This window comes from Pituophis catenifer, unplaced genomic scaffold (genome assembly GCF_029215685.1).
Source record: "Pituophis catenifer annectens isolate HBS135680 unplaced genomic scaffold, rPitCat1.0.hap2 SCAF_18, whole genome shotgun sequence".
Taxonomy (NCBI): Eukaryota; Metazoa; Chordata; class Lepidosauria; order Squamata; family Colubridae; genus Pituophis; species Pituophis catenifer.
This window is the reverse complement of record NW_027256898.1, coordinates 1,732,383-1,751,775: the sequence shown is the minus strand read 5'-3', so window position 1 is coordinate 1,751,775 and position 19,393 is coordinate 1,732,383. Positions and strand designations below refer to the sequence as shown.

Genomic DNA, 19,393 nt, shown 5'->3' with positions numbered 1-19,393 from the left:
AACAGAATGACAAAATAATAGGATAAACAGAATAATAGAATGACAGAATAACAGAATAATAAATAACAGAATAACAGAATAATAGAATGACAAAATTACAGAATAACAGAATAGTAGAACGACAGAATAATAGAATGACAGAATAATAGAATGACAAAATAACAGAATAATAAATAACAGAATAACAGAATAATAGAATGACAAAATAATAGAATGACAGAATAACAGAACGACAGAATTATAGAATGACAGAATAATAGAATGACAGAATAACAGAATAATAAATAACAGAATAACAGAATAATAGAATGACAAAATTACAGAATAACAGAATAGTAGAACGACAGAATAATAGAATGACAGAATAATAGAATGACAAAATAACAGAATAATAAATAACAGAATAACAGAATAATAGAATGACAAAATTACAGAATAACAGAATAGTAGAACGACAGAATAATAGAATGACAGAATAATAGAATGACAAAATAACAGAATAATAAATAACAGAATAACAGAATAATAGAATGACAAAATAATAGAATGACAGAATAACAGAACGACAAAATGACAGAATGTCAGAAAGATAGACAGAATGACAGACAGAATGACAGAATAACAATATGGGGAGGGACCTCGGAGGTCATCCAGCCCAACCCCCTGCTCAAGCAGGAGATCCCCAGACCCATTCCAGACCAACGGGGCTTCCCTTTCTAGTCTTCTTCGTAACTCAAAAAGCGGCTTGCCCAGAAAATTAAATCGCCCGGCATTGCAAACGGGAGGCCTTGAAAAACGTTTTTCTGTTGCTCGCGGCGTGTGAGAAGCTCCTGGGAGGTGGGCAATTCCCCCCTTCCCTCCTCAAGAAGAAAAAATTGGAGTGGGGGGGGGGAAATGAGGGTCTCTCACCCACTTTTTTGCTCATGGTTACAGAGTCAACATGGCGAGCCCCCTGTGGTTTGCAGTGGCGGCCCTGATCCTGATGTCGCATAGCGTGATTTCCCAGCAAAACGTCTGCCAAGCGCCAAAGGCAGAGACGGGCACCCAGGAGCCCTGGGGCGGAACGGAAGAGCAGGCCAAAAAGGAGACATGGGCGCCCCAGGTAAAGAAAAACCACCCCCTCCGACTCTGCTCCAACGGGGTTTGGACTAGAGGACCTCCGAGGGGCCCTTACGCACCTCCCTCTATTTTTTTTTCTCACTCTCTCTCTCTTCTTTCCTTTCCAGGGTTGGGGACCCGGAGCAGCGGAATCCGGGGGCCGAAAGGCGAACCTGGGGATCCCGGTCTTTCGGGAGAACCAGGAAACCAAGGGGTTCGAGGCCCGGATGGCCCCCCGGGACCCTCTGGAGAAGTGGGGGACAGGGGTCCGAAGGGCCAAGTCGGAAATATCCAAGATCAGCCCAAGACCGCCTTCTCGGCTTCTCGCAAGAACCCTTCTCCCGGCCTGTCCCCCAAAACCGTGGTTTTCGACCACAGCATCACTAACCAAGATAACGCCTACAGTACCCAGACGGGGAAATTTACCTGTAGGGTTCCGGGGTATTATTATTTCACCTTTCAGGTGGTCTCCAAAGGAAGCCTTTGTCTGGATCTGATGCACCGGGACAGTGCGGTGGCCACTTTCTGCGACCAGAGTCAGGGTCTCCTGCAGGTCAACTCGGGGGGCAGCGTCCTAAACCTGGCTCCAGGGGACCAGGTGTGGCTGGACAGCAACCCGCCAGGTGCGGCCACCATCTACAGCGAGACGGATGCCGACAGCGTCTTCAGCGGCTTCCTCCTGTTCCCCACCAAGGCTTGATCCAGCTCAAGGAGCGGGCTGAATGCAATGCTTTGCTCGCCTACGCTACCCCTGCGAGGGAGGCCGGGTCCCCCCCCCCCGAACGACAGGTGTCGGGGGGTGTCCGGTGTTTCCTCCGTGGAGGGGCGGATCCTTCTTGCTGCCCAATAAAACCTTGTCAAGATTGAAAAGGCAAACGCGGTTTGGCGGTGTGGTGATTTCACTTCGGTGGGCCTCACCCCACGTCTTTCGGAGGTCCTTAAAGGGTGGGGAGGGGGAGAGGGGCGCTCAGGAGATTATTGTCCCGTCAACACGTGTTCATTCTTTGGGTTTTGCTTTTTTGGTGAGGAAGGAAGGAGGGAGGAAAGGAAAGGAAAGGAAGGAGGGAGGGAGGGAGGGAGGAAGGAAAAATAGAGGGAGGGGAGAGGGAAGGAGGGAGGAAAGAAAGAAAGAAAGAAAGAGAAAGAAAGAAAGAAAGAAAGAAAGAAAGAAAGAAAGAAAGAAAGAAAGAAAGAAAGAAAAGGAGGGAGGGAGGGAAGAAAGGAAGGGAGGGAGGGAGGAAAAATGGGGGAGGGGGAGGGAGGAAGGGAGGGAGGAAGAAAGAAAGAAAGAAAGAAAGGGAGGAGGAAAGGCGGAAAGGGAGGAAGGAAAGGAAGGATGGAGGGAGGAAGGAAAAATGGGGGAGGGGAGGAGGAGAGGGAAGGAGGGAGAAAGGGAGGAAGGGAGGAAGAAAGAAAGAAAGAGAAAGAAAGAAAGAAAGAGGGAAGGAGGGAGGAAAGGAAGGGAGGGAGGAAGGAGGGAAGAAAGAAAGAAAGAAAGAAAAAGAAAGAAAGAAAGAAAGAAAGAAAGAAAGAAAGAAAGAAAGAAAGAAAGAAAGAAAGGAGGGAGGGAGGGCAGGAGGGAAGGAAGGAAGGAAAAATGGAGGGAAGGAGGGAGGAAGAAGAAAGAAAGAAAGAAAGAAAAGAAAGGAGGGAAGAAGGGAAGAAGGGAAGAAAGGAGGGAGGGAGGATCCCAAAACCATCCACCTGTTCAGTGGTCTGGGGAAGGGGGTTTCAGGACTGGTATCCTTTAGCACTAAATTAAAAAAAAAACTGAATTTTCCCAGAGTTGATTCTTGATCTAAACAAAATCCTCCGAACTCCCCCTCTGCAACTGTAGAGATATACTGCCTTGGAACAGGGAGGCTCTGCAGACCTGTTGTAAGCATGAAGACCAAGTCCTAAGTCCCTTTCTTTAGCACGGTAGTAACTCCGCAACCGTTCTTAAATGAACAGTCGTAAGTGGAGAAACACTCGAATGAAAAGAGTACACATTATCTGGAACAGTCATATTCTTCGTTTGATAATATTACGCTTTCGAGTTAAGATGCTTCGTTCAGCCGCTGTTTTTTTTTTTCCCCACGGATTTTATTTTAATTTTTCCACGGATTTTATAACCTAATTCGAATTCCTGCGTGGGGTTAGACTGGATGACCTCCCAAGGTCCCTTCGGCTCTACCAGTCTGGCTTTCTACGAAATGACATAAAAATAGCAGTTTTAAGAGGGGAAGAGAGATCAGATCAAATGTCCTGATGGCAAAAGCTCATTTTTACAGGCAGTGGCAACACTGTCAGGGATGCTGTCACGGCAGGCAGGGGGTGGACTAGTTGACCTCCGAGCTCCCTTCCGACCCTTCCATTGTTTAGGATTTTAAGATTCCATTTTCAGAATTTCTTCCTGGAGAAGACCACGAGGAATACGGCCCGGAATCAGCGGTCAACACACACCTGTAACTCTCTTCCAGACACCAATAAAGGCTCCGTCTCTGGAGGTTTTCAAGAAGAGATTAGACAGCCTTTTTTCCGGAATGATCCAGGGTCTCCTGCCTGAGGAGGGGGTTGGACTAGAGGACCTTCAAGCTCCCTTCCACCTACATCCTCATAGATGGATGGATGGATGGATGGATGGATGGATGGATAGATAGATGGACGGAAGGACAGATAGATGGATGGATGGACAGATAGATGGATGGATGGATGAATGGATAGATGGATAGATGGATAGATGGACAGATAGATGGATGGATGGATAGATGAATAGATGGATAGATGGATGGATGGACAGATAGATGGATGGATGGACAGATAAATAGATATAGATAGATGGATGGAATAGATCGAGATAGATAGATAGATAGATAGGTAGATAGATAGATAGATAGATAGATAGATAGATAGATAGATAGATAGATAGATAGATGATAGATCGAGATGGATAGATGGATGGATGGCTGGATGGACAGATAGATGGATGGATGGACAGATAAATAGATATAGATAGATGGATGGAATAGATCGAGATAGATAGATAGATAGATAGATAGATAGATAGATAGATAGATAGATAGATAGATGATAGATCGAGATGGATAGATGGATGGATGGATGGATGGATAGATAGAGGGATGGATGGATGGAATAAATTGAGATAGATAGATGGATAGATGGATGGATGGATGGAATAGATCGAGATAGATAGATAGATAAATAGATATAGATAGATGGATGGAATAGATCAAGATAGATAGATAGATAGATAGATAGATAGATAGATAGATAGATATAGATAGATCGAGATGGATAGATGGATGGATGGATGGATGGATGGATGGATGGAATAGATCGAGATAGATAGATAGATAGATAGATAGATAGATAGATAGATAGATAGATAGATCGAGATGGATAGATAGATCATAGATGGATGGATGGATGGATGGATGGATGGATGGATGGATAGATAGATATGATATAGGGTTTCCTTCTTGAGCAGGGGGTTGGACTAGATGACTGCCAAGGTCCCTTCCAACTCTGTTATTCTGTTCAATGTAGATACTTTCTCTAATAGAAAAAACAAAACAAATAAATCAGACCTCTCAGCAAGATCACCCTCAGGCCTATAACAATCACTCCATAATCGTCTTATATTAAAATTAATTAAATAATCGATTCCGACTTAGAAGCACCGGCCCTATTACAGATTGCTTTAATAAATATTTATCTCTTGACTAATCAATGAAACAGCCGGCCTTCTGGAGTTGTGGGGGCTTCGTTGCTGGAGGGCTTTTTTTTAAAAAAAACCAATTGGACAACTGTGTAGTCTGGGATGGTATAAGGTCTCCTGCCTTGGACCAGGGGGTGGACTAGAAGGCCTCTGGGGTGCCCTTCCAGCCCTGTGATTCTATGCCATTCCGTTCCTCCTTGTGGGGCCAAGACATTCTCTGCTACCCCCATTTGATCTTAGAACATAGGGGCTGGGAGGGACCTTGGAGGTCTTCTAGTCCAACCCCCCTGCTCAGGCTTATACCTTCACATCAACCCTAGGAGGTAGGCCACGGCGAGAGTTTTCCTAGCCGAATCGAGACTTTCAGCTAAATCTCTGCCGTTCTCGTCCCCGGGAGAGGGGAGATTGAAAATATCTGGTTACAAGGCAGGAGAAGCCTCGATTGCTGAGGTTTTAGATTCAACAGAGACGCACGAAACGGAGTGGACTAGTTCCTTATTTTGCCCTTTGGGGGACTATCAACTTCCTCGTCAAATCTGATGATGTGGCAAGGCAATTCTTCTGCCCTGAGCTAGCCGGAGACTCATTAATTCCTGTTGCCTGCAGACCTGCTAGGATCCCACCGAGTCTCTGAGAGGTAAGAGACCCCACCCAGAATTCTTTCTTTCTTTCTCTTTCTTTCTTTCTTTCTTTCTTTCTTTCTTTCTTTCTTTCTTTCTTTCTTTCTTTCTTTCTTTCTTTCTTTCTTTCTTTCTCTTGCTTTCCTCTCTCCTTCCTTCCCTCTCACGCTTTTCTTTCTTTCTTTTCCTTCATTCCTTCCTTCACTTCTTCTCTACCTGCCTTCTTCCCTTTCTTTCTTTCTTTCCTCTCTCCTTCCTTCCTTCTCTCTCTCACTCCCTTTCTTTCTTTTCCTTCATTCCTTCCTTCACTCCTTCTCTATCTGCCTTCTTCCCGCTTTCTTTCTTCTCTCTTTCCTTCCTTCCCTCTCTCACTCCTTTTTCTTTATTTTTTCATTCCTTCCATCACTCCTTCTCTACCTGCCTTCTTCCCTTTCTTTCTTTCTTTCTTCTCTCTTTCCTTCCTTCCCTCTCTCACTCCTTTTTCTTTATTTTTTTCATTCCTTCCATCACTCCTTCTCTACCTGCCTTCTTCCCTCTTTCTTTCTTTCTTTTCTTTCTGTCCTCTCTCCTTCCTTCCCTCTCTCTCTCACTCCCTTCTTTTTCTTTCTTTCTTTTCCTTCATTCCTTCCTTCATCCTTCTCTACCTGCCTTCTCCTTCCTTCCTTCCTTCCTTCCTTCCTTCCTTCCTTCCTTCCTTTCTTCCTTCCTTCCTTCCTAGCTTAAGGAAATAATTCCTTCGTTCTGGGAAAGACACAACATTGAGTTCCTCTGAAAGAAAACCCGGGGAGGCCAGCAGAATTTGGGAAGGGGGTGATTGGCAGATGAATGAATAAATGAATTTATTCTTAATGTATTCTCGACAATTATAACCCCCCGTGAGGCTGAAGGGTTGAGCTTTGGGGAAGAAAAATCAGGTTGCCTCTATTTTTGGAGGCTCCTGAAAAGGATGGAGTTGAAAGGAAAAGCTGCGTGGTGGGAGAAGGAAAACATCGTTGTGCAAAGAAGTGAATTGTTTGTCCATGTCTTTTCTTCCTCCTTTCCTTTCCTTTTTCTTTTCTTCCTTTCCTTCCCTTCCCTCTTCTTTCTTTCCTTTCCTTCCTTCTTCCTCCTTTCCTTTCTTTTCCTTCCCTTCCCTTCTTCTATCTTCCTTTCCTCTTCCTCCCCTTCCCTCTTCCTTCTTTCCTTTCCACTTTCCTTTCCTTCGTTCCTTTCCTTCTGTCTTCCTCCTTTCCTTTCTTTTTCTTTCCTTCTTTCCTTTCCTTTCCACTTTCCTTCCCTTCCCTTCCTCCTTCCTTCCCTTCCCTTCTTTCCTTTCCTTCTTTCCTTTCCTTCCCTCTTCCTCCTTTCCTTTCTTTTCCTTTCCACTTTCCTTTCCTTCCTTCTTCCTCCTTTCCTTTCCTTTCTTTTCCTTCCCTTCCCTTCTTCTATCTTCCTTTCCTTTCCTTCCCTCTTCCTCCTTTCCTTTCCACTTTCTTTTCCTCCTTCCCTTCCCTTCCCCTCTCCCCTTTTCCTTTTCCACTTTCCTTTCCTTCCTTCTTCCTTTCTTTTCCTTCCCTTCCTTCCCTTCTTCTGTCTTCCTTTCCTCCCCTTTTCTTCCCTCTTCCTCCCTTCCCTTTTTCTCCTTTCCTTCCCTTCTCTTCCCTTCCCTTCTTCCCTTCCCTCTTCCTCCTTTCCTTTCCTTCCTTTCCTTCCCTTCTCCTCTTTTTCCTTTCCTCCTCTTATTATTATTAGAAACTTCTTAACCAATCCCAGTCAACTTTCCTTTTCTAATGTTTCTCAACACTTAGCCATCCTAAGGCATGTGGATTTCAATGCCCAGGATTCCACGGCCAGCACGCTAGCTAAGGAATTCTGGGACTTGCTGGCTGGGGAATTCTGGGAGTTGAAGTCCACACGTCTTAAAAGTCGCCGCGTTTGCAAACCATGGCTTGATTCGATCTCCCCGCAGGATGGACAGGACATCGGTGAGGATGTTGGTCTGGGCCTTCCTCCTTCTGATCCTGGGAGATCTCACCTGGGCTGTAGATCCCCCAAACTATTGCTACGGGGCACCAGGTCTCCCCGGAGTTCCAGGACCGCCAGGGAAAGATGGCCGAGATGGAAACAGGGGACCAAAAGGAGAACCAGGTTAGTAACGATCTGGGGGAATCTGATGGTTGTTTTTTTTTCAAATCTGGATGCCCCTCTCTGCCACTTTGTTATGGCCATTTATTATTATTATTATTGTGTATGCTCGAAAGAAATTAAGGGGAAAAATAGGTGGAAAAACGAGGGACAGAAGTGACATTATTTAGTTCAAGAAACCCCAAACCCAATATCTCAGGGGCTGCCCCAAAGAAGAGGGGAAGGGGGTCCATCTATTCTCCAAAGCCCCTGAAGGCAGGACAAGAAGCAACGGATGGAAACTCATCAAGGAGAGAAGCAACCTAAAACTAAGGAGAAATTTCCTGACAGTGAGGACAATTAATCAGTGGAACAGCTGGCCACTAGAGGTTGTGGGTTGCTCCATCACTGGTGGGTTTTAAGAAGAGATTGGACAACCATTTGTCCCTACCAGCTCTATTCTCATGGATGGATGGATGGATGGATGGATGGATGGATGGATGGATGGATGGATGGATTCCTTCACTGATTGAGATGGGATAGGTTCTCCTGTCTGAACAGGGGATTGGAGTAGAAGACATCCAAGGTCCTTACCGGCTCTATTCTCATGGATGGATGGATGGATGGATGGATGGATGCATGGATGGATTCCTTCACTGATTGAGATGGGATAGGTTCTCCTGTCTGAACAGGGGATTGGAGTAGAAGACATCCAAGGTCCTTACCGGCTCTATTCTCATGGATGGATGGATGGATGGATGGATGGATGGATGGATGGATGGATGGATTCCTTCACTGATTGAGATGGGATAGGTTCTCCTGTCTGAACAGGGGATTGGAGTAGAAGACATCCAAGGTCCTTACCGGCTCTATTCTCATGGATGGATGGATGGATGGATGGATGGATGCATGGATGGATTCCTTCACTGATTGAGATGGGATAGGTTCTCCTGTCTGAACAGGGGATTGGAGTAGAAGACATCCAAGGTCCTTACCGGCTCTATTCTCATGGATGGATGGATGGATGGATGGATGGATGGATGGATGGATGGATGCATGGATGGATTCCTTCACTGATTGAGATGGGATAGGTTCTCCTGTCTGAACAGGGGATTGGAGTAGAAGACATCCAAGGTCCTTACCGGCTCTATTCTCATGGATGGATGGATGGATGGATGGATGGATGGATGGATGGATTCCTTCACTGATTGAGATGGGATAGGTTCTCCTGTCTGAACAGGGGATTGGAGTAGAAGACATCCAAGGTCCTTACCAGCTCTATTCTCATGGATGGATGGATGGATGGATGGATGGATGGATGGATGGATGGATGGATTCCTTCACTGATTGAGATGGGATAGGTTCTCCTGTCTGAACAGGGGATTGGAGTAGAAGACATCCAAGGTCCCTACCAGCTCTATTCTCATGGATGGATGGATGGATGGATGGATGGATTCCTTCACTGATTGAGATGGGATAGGTTCTCCCCTCTGAACAGGGGATTGGAGTAGAAGACATCCAAGGTCCCTACCAGTTCTATTCTCATGGATGGATGGATGGATTCATTCCTTCATTGATTGAAATGGTCCAGGGTATCCTGCATGAGTAGGAGGTTGGACTAGAACACCTCCAAGGTCCCTTCCAGCTCCCTTACTCTGTTAAACGAACAATTGTACATTGAAGACCTACTTTGATGATGCTCTCCTGCTTCTAACCCACGTTCTCCCCGATCTCTAGGTCCTCCAGCCGCTCCTGGAAGCCACGGACCCAAGGGAGAGGCAGGTTCTCCAGGTCTTCCTGGTTTGCCAGGTAAAAGTGGACCCCGGGGTGCCTCCGGAAGCATAGGAGACGTCGGTCCCAAAGGCGAACGAGGGGAATCCGGTGACCCCGGCGGTCACAAGCTCATGTACCAATCCGCCTTCACCGTCAAGCGCCAGACCCACGAGCATCCGGTGAAGAACGCTCCCGTGGTCTTCCATGGTAACGTCACCAATACCTACCACGATTACGACACGACCACGGGCAAATTCACCTGCCGTATCCCCGGGGTCTACTACTTCGTCTTCCATACTTCCTTGACGTCCAACCTTTGCGTCAACCTGTACCGCAATCGGGAACGGATGGCCAGTTTCTGCGACCATCTCTCCAACCCCAAGCAAGTCAGCTCCGGCGGCGTCTTGCTTCAGCTGCAAGCCGGCCACCAGGTCTGGTTGGCGGTCAACGATTACAACGGGATGGTCGGCGTGGCCGGAGCCGACAGCGTCTTCTCCGGCTTCCTGCTGTTTCCGGATTAACCTTCTCCAGAAGTTGGCTCTCGAGTTTGTCTTCTTCTGGATCTCCCCTAGCTTTCCTGTCGTTCCAGGTTTCTCCTGCCGTCTTCCTTCCCGCTGATTTAAAAAAATAAATAAATAAAGAATTTGTAATGGCGATGAAAAAAAACACACAATCCGTTGGTGTTTCGTTTCTTGGTTCACCGTCGCTTACAGCACGATGCGTCTCAACCGTGCCGAGTTTAAGATGGGTGGACTTCAACTCCCAGAATTCCCTAGCTATACTGGCTGGGGGATTCTGGGAGTTGGAGTCCACCCCCTCTTAAAAAGTTGACAAGAGAATGGACTGGGGAATTCTGGGAATTGAAGTGCATCTATCTTAAAAAGTTGGCAAGAGAATGGCTGGGGAATTCTGGGAGTTGAAGTCCACCCATCTTAAAAGGTTGATGAAAGAATGGCTGGGGGATTCTGGGAGATGAAGTCCACCCATCTTAAAAGGTTGCCAAGAGAATGGCCTGGGAATTCTGGGAGTTGAAGTCCACCCATCTTAAAAGGTTGCCAAGAGAATGGCCTGAGAATTCTGGGAGTTGAAGTGCACCCATGTTAAAAGATTGCTAAAAGAATGACTGGGGGATTCTGGGAATTGAAGTCCATCTATCTTAAAAAGTTGCCAAGAAAATGGCCTGAGAATTCTGGGAGTTGAAGTGCACCCATCTTAAAAGGTTGATGAAAGAATAGCTGGTGGATTCTGGGAATTGAAGTCCATCTATCTTAAAAAGTTGGCAAGAGAATGGCTGGGGAATTCTGGGAGATGAAGTCCACCCATCTTAAAAGGTTGATGAAAGAATGGCTGGGGGATTCTGGGAGATGAAGTCCACCCATCTTAAAAGGTTGCCAAGAGAATGGCTGGGGAATTCTGGGAGTTGAAGTCCACCCATCTTAAAAGGTTGATGAAAGAATGGCTGGGGGATTCTGGGAGATGAAGTCCACCCATCTTAAAAGGTTGCCAAGAGAATGGCCTGGGGGATTCTGGGAGTTGAAGTCCACCCATCTTAAAAGGTTGATGAAAGAATGGCTGGGGGATTCTGGGAGATGAAGTCCACCCATCTTAAAAGGTTGCCAAGAGAATGGCCTGGGGGATTCTGGGAGTTGAAGTCCACCCATCTTAAAAGGTTGATGAAAGAATGGCTGGGGGATTCTGGGAATTGAAGTCCGTCTATCTTAAAAAGTTGCCAAGAGAATGGCCGGGGAATTCTGGGAGTTGGAGTCCATCAATCTCAAGAGTTTCTAAAAGAACGGCTGGGGGATTCTGGGAGTTGAAATCCACACCTCTTAAAAAGTTACCAAGATTGAGACACAGTGGCTTAGGGCATTACATTATATAAATATACAGTATATACAGTAAATGAATGAATGACCCACTTGGGTGACCTGAATGGTTTGAGGAGAAGCCATTCAAAAATTGAACCCCAAGTTCTCTCTTCTGTGTTTGGCCCCTTTTAAGAGGTACCAGATCTTGCACCCCAATAAATGAAGAATCTGACTGAATCCGGGTTTATTAGCTTTGGTTTAGAGTTGAATAATATAGAAAATCTATATAATGTTAAAAGTTAAAAATAGAATACACAAAATTAAAAATATTTTTTTAAAAATGATACACACACAAACACAATCGATATCATCCATATCTGTCTGTCTGCCTGCCTATCATCTATCTATCCACCTAATATCTATCTATCTATCTATCTCATCTTTATCTATCTATATCCATCTTTCTCTCTATCATCTCTCATCTCTCTCTATATATACTGTATATATATATATATCCCTCAGAAAACAAATATTCCTCTTTCTCTCTATCATCTCTCTCTGTCATCTATCTATCTATCTATCTATCTATCTATCTATCTATCTATCTATCTATATCTATCTATCCTTCCTTCCTCCTTGCCTTTCTTTTTTCTCTCTCCCTTCTCTCCATTTTTCTCCCTTTCTTTCTCCCTCCCTCTTTCTCTCTCTTTCCTTTCTCTTTTCTTTCCTTTCTTTCTTTTCCCTTTCTCTCCCCTTCTCTTTCTCTCTCTCTTCTTTCTTTCTCTCCAACTATTTTGCAATTGTCCGCCATCCCCCCCACCCTTTAGCTGACCAGAACCTTTCGTCCTTGCACATCCAGCAAAATTAAAACTCCTCTGAAATGGCCAAGCCACGGGGTCCAGATTGCAAAATGCTTCCTCTTTCCTGCCCCATTCCCCCCTCCCCCCATGGAGCCAGAGAATAAGAAAAAAAAAAAAAAGAAGAGAATAAGACCCCAAACCACAAAAAAACAAAAAATCAGGAACCCAACTTTCTCTTCCCTTTTCTTTTTTTCTTGCAGAAGTAGCAGAAAAGACCCCGAGAAGCATCCTGTTCCCCACCCATGAGAAAGATGGATGTGAAACTGCTGGCTGGGCAGAGGAAGGGTCCGGGAAGAGGAGGGGGGGGTCACCCCACAGAAAGGAGAAGTTCGGCCCAGTTTCCCTGTTGTGGCCAACACAACGAGGAGGGAGGGGTGTGTGTGTCAGCAGCCCGAAACCCAGAGGTGTGTGCGTGTGCACACACACGCGTGTCCCATCCAGGAAATCGCTTTTGACGGTACCGGACGGACAGGCGACTTGTGTCAACTCAACCCTTGCTAGCTTGAAGGGACAACAAGACAGGCCAGGTAAGAAAATATATATATATATTTGGAGACCTTTTTTACTGTGTGTGTTTGCAAAGACGTGTGTTTGGGTGTCAGTGGGGAATCATAGATTTTTGGAGTCCATAAAAGGAGCCACCAGGTTTTCCCAAAGGTGCTTTTTCCAAAAAAAAAAAAAGGAATTAGACTTTCTTGGGTTTTTTTTCCTCCCCCTCTTGGAAAACGTTTGGCTGCCCATCCGAGAATCTTCTTTGACTCTTAGATAAGAAGCAAAACACTTTCTTTAAAAAAAAACAAAACATTCTTTTTTTAATTCATTGATAATTTTTAAAACACATTTTATAAATAAAATGCGTTTTGCGTTTTAGTTGATGCCCAAGAAAATAGTAGGAAAGTTAGGGGAGGGAAAAGGGAAGGGAAAAATATAGGGGAAAAAAAGGGGGGGGAGAAAGAGTAGGTTTTGACTCCTTTTGGTGCCGTAGAATAAGACAATTGCATCAAAACCTTAACGTTTTACTTTTAAATTACAATATCGACTAGCCATTTCTAATAACAACAAACCGATCTCATCGGTAAAACCCACAATCAAAGTTTTACTTTTTTTTTCTCACCTTGGGAGCACAAAGTCCAGAAGTGACTGGACTAGATGATAGATAGATAGATAGATAGATAGATAGATAGATAGATAGATAGATAGATAGATAGATATGGTAGGTAGGTAGAGGTAGGTAGAGATAGATAGATAGATAGATAGATAGATAGATAGATAGATAGATAGATAGATAGATAGATAGATAGATATGGTAGGTAGGGAGAGGTAGGTAGGGAGAGATAGATAGATAGATAGGTAGGTAGGTAGGTAGGTAGGTAGGTAGATGATAGAGAGAGATATGATGATAGATAGATAGATAGATAGATAGATAGATAGATAGATAGATAGATAGACGGACAGATGGATAGCTAGGTAGGTAGGTGGATGGATGGATGGATAGCTAGATATGGTAGGTAGGGAGAGGTAAGTAGGGATAGCTAGATAGCTAGATAGCTAGACAGATAGATAGATAGATAGATAGATAGATAGATAGATAGATAGATAGATAGATAGATAGATAGATGGAAGGATGGATGGATGGAATGCAGGAAGAACAGATAGGTGATTGAGATAGAGAGAGGGGGGAGAGAGAGATGGTAGCTAGCTAGCTAGCTAGCTAGCTAGCTAGATAGATAGATAGATAGATGGAAGGATGGATGGATGGATGAACGGATGGACAAACGGACGGATGGATAGATAGGTAGGTGGATGGATGGATGGATGGATAGATAGATATGGTAGGGAGGGAGTGGTAGGTAGGGATAGATAGATAGATAGATAGATAGATAGATAGATAGATAGTTGAAGTCCTTCGTCTGGAAGCTACCAAGGACAGGGGTTGTCCTAGAGAAACCGAGTCACACAGCTTCCCTCTGCTGCTTTCTGTGCCCATCTAGGATGCTCAGTGCCAAGCTGTTGGTCGGGGTCTTGATGGTCTGGCTGCCCACAGCATGTTTGGCACAAGCCAGCAGCTGCCAAGGCCCCGCACTCATCCCTGGGATCCCCGGTATGCCAGGAGCTCCGGGGTCCAACGGCCAGGATGGAATTGACGGGAGCAAAGGAGAACGAGGTAAGGAAAAGGATCTTATTAAAGGGGGGGGGGGCATATCCCAGCTTCAAAAGCAGAGGAAGGGCAAAGGTCGGGAGGGAGCTCGGGTCATCTAGTCCACCCCTCTACCTTGGAGAAGGTCTACTGCAACAGCAACACTGTTGGAGATGGAGAAGGGAAAGATGGAAAAGGAGAGGGAGAGGAGGGAGTGGAGGAGGAGAATCAGTCCTTCCTTCCCTTTATCCAGCCTTCCTTCCGTCCTTCAATTTCTTTTTCTATTCTTCAATACTCTGATCTTCCTTCCTTCCTTCCTTCCTTCCTTCCTTCCTTCCTTCCTTCCTTCCTTCCTTCCTTCCGGTGATTTTGATGGTTTTCTTGCAGACATTTCATTACCCAAATAGGTAATCATCAGTGATCCATCCATCCATTCATCCATCCATCCATCCTTCCTTCCTTCTTTCCTCCCCTCCCCTCTTTTGTCTCTGTCCCTGTTCCTTCCTCCCTCCTTCCCTCCCTCCCTCCCTCCCTTCAGCCCTCCCTTCCTTTTGAGACAGCCGCAACGAACTCCAACGCTACTTTCTCCCAAGCTCACAGCCACACAATCTTGCACCCCTGGCCGCTCAGCAACCTCTCCTTCCCTTGAGCTTCTTCAGAACCAGGGAGAATCTCCTCCACGACGCTTTCTCCGAGTACATTTCTGCCGGGGACTCAGATTCCTCTTCTCTCTCTCCTCTTCTACCTTGGCTGCAGCTCTTCCTCCCCTTCCAAGTCAAGTCGATTCTCACACTCAACCCATTACAGTTCCCGCTCCTCTTCCCCACCCCTTAGTGTGCACCCAGAACGACAACCCTGCAAGGTAGGAGCGCCGTAGGTTCCACCGTGAAGCTTTCCCATCTGTTGTCTTCTCCGCCGTACCGTCTTTTTTCTTTTTGCTCTTTTCTTAGGTCCACCTGGAAGAGTCGAAGATTACCGAGACGCTGGCGAACCCGGTGATCCCGGCATGCCAGGTTTCCCAGGGAAATTTGGTCCCAGGGGGCCCACGGGTGCCAAAGGTCCCCCCGGGCCTCCTGGAGAACGAGGCCTGAAAGGCGAATCCGGGGACGCCAAAGCGTCTCACCGATCGGCTTTCTCGGCCACGCGGGGTGCCACTTTTACCCCGCGTCGGTCTCAACCGGTTCGTTTCGACCGGGTTATCACCAACGTGGGTAACCACTACAACAGCCGCTACGGCCAATTCGCTTGCCAGATCCCGGGGATCTACTACTTCTCCTACCACGCCACCTCGCGCGGCAATCTGTGCCTGCACCTGAAGAAGGGCCGCGGCAGCTCCAGCGCGGAGAACGTGGTGACCTTTTGCGACTACGTTTTGAACACCTTTCAGATGACGACCGGCGGGGTGGTTCTCCGAGTGGCCCAGGGCGAGATGGTGTGGCTGGAGCCCACGGAGAAGAACTCGCTGCTGGGGGGCATCGAAGGCTCCGATAGCATTTTCTCCGGATTCCTGCTCTTCCCCGAAGTGAACGCCTGAACAACGTTTACCTCCGTCTCCGGTGCGGTGCCCCCCCCTCCGAAAGGATAACGCCCCCCCCTCCAAAAGGGTTACGAGTTGCAACCCTCCTTGTCTCCTTCCTCCTTGCTTTCATCCCACCCCTCACATTTTTTTTTTTCCACGCACCACCTTTCGAGATCTCGGCGAGATTTTTTGCAAATGAATCAATAAACCGTTCATTGAGAAAAGTTTTGCAGGATTCGTGGGGGGATTCGAACTGGGGTTCAAACTCGGGGAAGAGGGGGGGAGTTGAGGAAGTGGAGGGGGCGAGAAAGGGTATTTTGGGGGGGGTCTTGACTCTAATCCTCCACTGTTCGGTTAGGGATTGTTTGAAGTTACGACGGCACTGGTTAAAAAAAAAAAGGGGGACTTTTTTCACACTTACGACCGTGGCGTCACCATCCCCACATGACTTACATTCGGATGCTCGGATGCTGGTTCGTAGTTATGACGCCGGCATCACTCCCTGAGCCAAATTCCTCACTTAGCAATGTAAATTCTGGGCTCGGTGGTGGTCGAGGAATGCCCGTATACGTTTTAAGTTTCATAAAATGGAATAAAGTCAAAGCAAAAGTTAAAAAGCTAAAGCAAAGTACAGACCGTCCTGGACTTACGACCACAATTGAGCCCTTAAGTCACTTCAAGCGGTCATTAAACGAAGTGTTGTAAGTGGAGGATTTTACCTGTATCTTCGGTCCGGCATTCAGGTGAGCCCGATGCAGCCAGCAGGGGGCGCTAGACGCTCAAGGATTGGCATTGAGACCTTAACAGGAGATTGCAAGAGAGCCAGCAAAGACCCCCCCCTCACTCGCTTTATGAAAAGGGGGCTTTGTGGATACTGGAGGAGCCTGGGAGGGAAGGAGGGAGGGAGGGAGATTTAGTTACAACCCCCCCCACCCCCCAAAACCTTTGTCCAGTCTGAAGGCAGTTTGGCTGGCCCTCTGCAGGCCCAGGAGTCATCTCCAGCTGCCCCCACCCCACCCCAGCCCCACATCAGCTGGGCCTGAAAAGCAATTCTAGAAGGGAAATGAAAAGGGAAGAAACATGAAATTGAAGGAAGGAAAGAAGGCAGGAAGGAGGGAGGGAAAGAAGGAAGGAAAAGGGAAGGAGGGAGAGAAGGGAAGGAGGGAGGGAAAGAAGGAAGGAAAAGGGAAGGAGGGAGAGAAGGGTGAATATAAGGGAGGGAGGGAGGGAAAGAGGGAGGAAGGAAGAAAGGGAGGGAGAGAAAAGGGAAGGAGGGAGGGAGGGAGAGAAGGGAAAAGGGAAGAAGGGAGGGTGAGTATAAGGGAGGGAGGGAAGGAGGGAGGGGAGAAGGAAGGGAGGGAGAGAAGAGAGGAAAAGGGAAGAAGGGAGAGAAGGGAAAGAAGGAGGGAAGGAAGGAAAAGGAAGAGGGAGGAAGAGTGATTATAAGGAAGGGAGGGAGGAAAGGAGGGAGGGAGGGAGGGAGAGAGAAAAGGGAAGGAGGGAGGGAGGGAAGGAAGGAAAAGGGAAGGAGGGAGAGAAGGAAAGAAGGAAGGGAAAGGAAAGGAGGGAGGAAGGGTGAGTATAAGGGAGGGAGGAAAGGAGAGAGGGAGGGAGGAAGAAAGGGAGAGAGAGAAAAGAGAAGGAAGGAGGGCATGAAGAAGTATGAGAAGGAGGGAGTGAAGGAAGGAAAGAAAGAAAAGGAGAGGAGGAGGAGGAAGGAAGGATGGAGGGAAGAAGGATAAGAGGTAGGGAGGTAGGTGGGAGGGACGGAGGAAGGATGGAGGGAAGGGAGAGAGGAGGGAGAGAGAAAAGGATGGAAGGAAAAGAGAGGGAGGGAGGAAGAGGGAGGGCAAATGGCAGCTGCCCCCCACTTCCAAAGGGGCCGAGACAGCGCTGCCCCCTCCCCTCCCCTCCCTCCCCTCCGGGGGCTCAGTGCGTGTCTCCCGTGACCCAGAAACGGGCTGCGGAGCTCCTGCACGGCCCTGGATGGTCCCTCTCTCTTTCTCTTTCTCTTTCTCTTTCTCTTTCTCTCTCTCTCTTTCTCTCTCTTTCTCCCTTTCTCTCCCTTTCTCTCTCTCTCTCTTTTTCTCTTACTCGCTGTTTTTCTCTCTCTCTCTTTCTCGCTGTTTTTCTCTCTCTCTCTTTCTCTCTTTTCTCTTTCTTGCTCTCTTTTTCTCTCTCTTTCTCGCTGTTTCTCCCTCTCTTTCTCCTTTTCTCTCTTTCTGTCTCTCTTTTCTCTCTCTCCTTTTCTCTCTTTTGCTCTCTGTCTTTCTCTCTCACTTTCTCGCTGTTCTCTTTCTCTCTCTCTCTCTTTCTTTCTTTCTCTCGTTCTCTCTCTCTCTGTCTTTCTTGCTCTCTTTCTTGCTCTTCCTCTTTCTCTCTTACGTCTTTCTCTTTCTTTCTTTCTTTCCCCCTTTCTCTCTCTCTCTCTCTCTCTTTCTCTTTTTTCTTTCTCGTTCCTTTCTCTTCTTTCTCTTTCGCTCTCTCTCTTTTTCTCTCTTTCTCCCTTTCTCTTTCTCCCTTTATCTCCCCCCCCCACCATCTCTCTCTCTTTTTCCAGTAAACAACCCCCCTCTCTCCAAAACCCAGAGCTTTCAAGGAATCAAAAAGAGCTTGGGGGAAGAATAGCCAGCTCGCATCAGGCCAGCGGAGGGAAAAAAAGGAATATATAACCCCCCCATCTAGACCCCCCCCTCCAGCCCCCAGGGAAAACCAAGCTGGAGAAAAAGATTTCCTGGATTTGTGCAATTTTGCACAGAGGGGCGAGTTGGACGGAGCCCACCCGCTTCTTCCTTGTGAAAAAAATAAAATAAAAATAGCATTTAGACTTCTACAGGTAATCCTGGATTTACAACTGCAGGGGCAAAATTCCCTTAAATAAATGTCCCACTTAGCAACATAAATTTTGGGCTCCCTTGTGGTTGTAAATCAAAGACTACCTGTATAAATCCTTTACAACACTCTCTGGGCAATTTATAATAGAGGCACATGATTTGCAGCTTGCCACCCCCCACCCCCCCAACAATCTGGGTCCTCGTTTTACCGACCTCGGAAGGACGGAAGGACGAGGCATCCTTGAGCCGGTCAGGATCGAACTGCTGACAGTCGGCAGAATTTTCACGTAAAAAGGAATCAATTTTGCTTCAAAATTCTGCTCACAATGTTTTGGGTGGGCTGCCCTCGGTCAGAAAGGCTGAAATTGGATTTTTGCCCTGAGCGACAGGCTGGACTGGATGGCCTCTAGGGGTCCCCTGGAGTCCAGCTTCACAAGCAACTGGGGCAAGGTTCAGGAAGCAGGAACGGTACAGATCTGGGGATAAATTTCTTAAAGCTCCAATGCTCTTTTTTTTTGATGGGCTGGATAGATTTCAAAGAATGTATTTTCCTGACGATTTGAGTTTCATTTTAAAAACTTAAAAGGGTATTTTACCTTTTCCGTATCCTTTGATCTTCCAACGATCTAATTTTTCTTTCCACAGATTCTCATAATCTCTCTCTCTCTCTCGTTCACTCTCTCTCTCTCCCCCCTTTTCTGCCTCTCCTTCTCCCTTTCACTTCCTTCCTCTCTCTGTCTCTCTCTTTCTCTACCTCTCTTTTTTATATCTCTCTCATTCCTTCTCTTTCTCTCTCCTCTCTCTTTCATTCTGTCTCCCCCCCTCCCTGACTCCCTTTTTCTCTCTCTCCTTCCCCTCTCTCTATCCCTCTTTTCTCTTTCTCTCTTTGTCTTTCTGCCTTTCTCTCTCTCTGTCCCTCT

At 46.7% G+C, this 19,393-nt stretch overlaps 1 protein-coding gene across 1 annotated transcript; it reads left to right on the top strand.

Moving 5' to 3' along the window:
• The first annotated feature begins 939 nt into the window (after positions 1-939).
• Positions 940-15,654, top strand: C1QB (complement C1q B chain). Its single transcript, XM_070956277.1, has 7 exons — positions 940-1,102; positions 1,227-1,792; positions 3,463-3,545; positions 7,388-7,566; positions 9,280-9,826; positions 13,975-14,147; positions 15,071-15,654. The coding sequence occupies exons 1-7, from the start codon at positions 1,090-1,092 to the stop codon at positions 15,652-15,654; spliced, it is 2,145 nt and encodes a 714-aa protein (XP_070812378.1). The 5' UTR covers positions 940-1,089.
• The last annotated feature ends 3,739 nt before the right edge of the window (positions 15,655-19,393 follow it).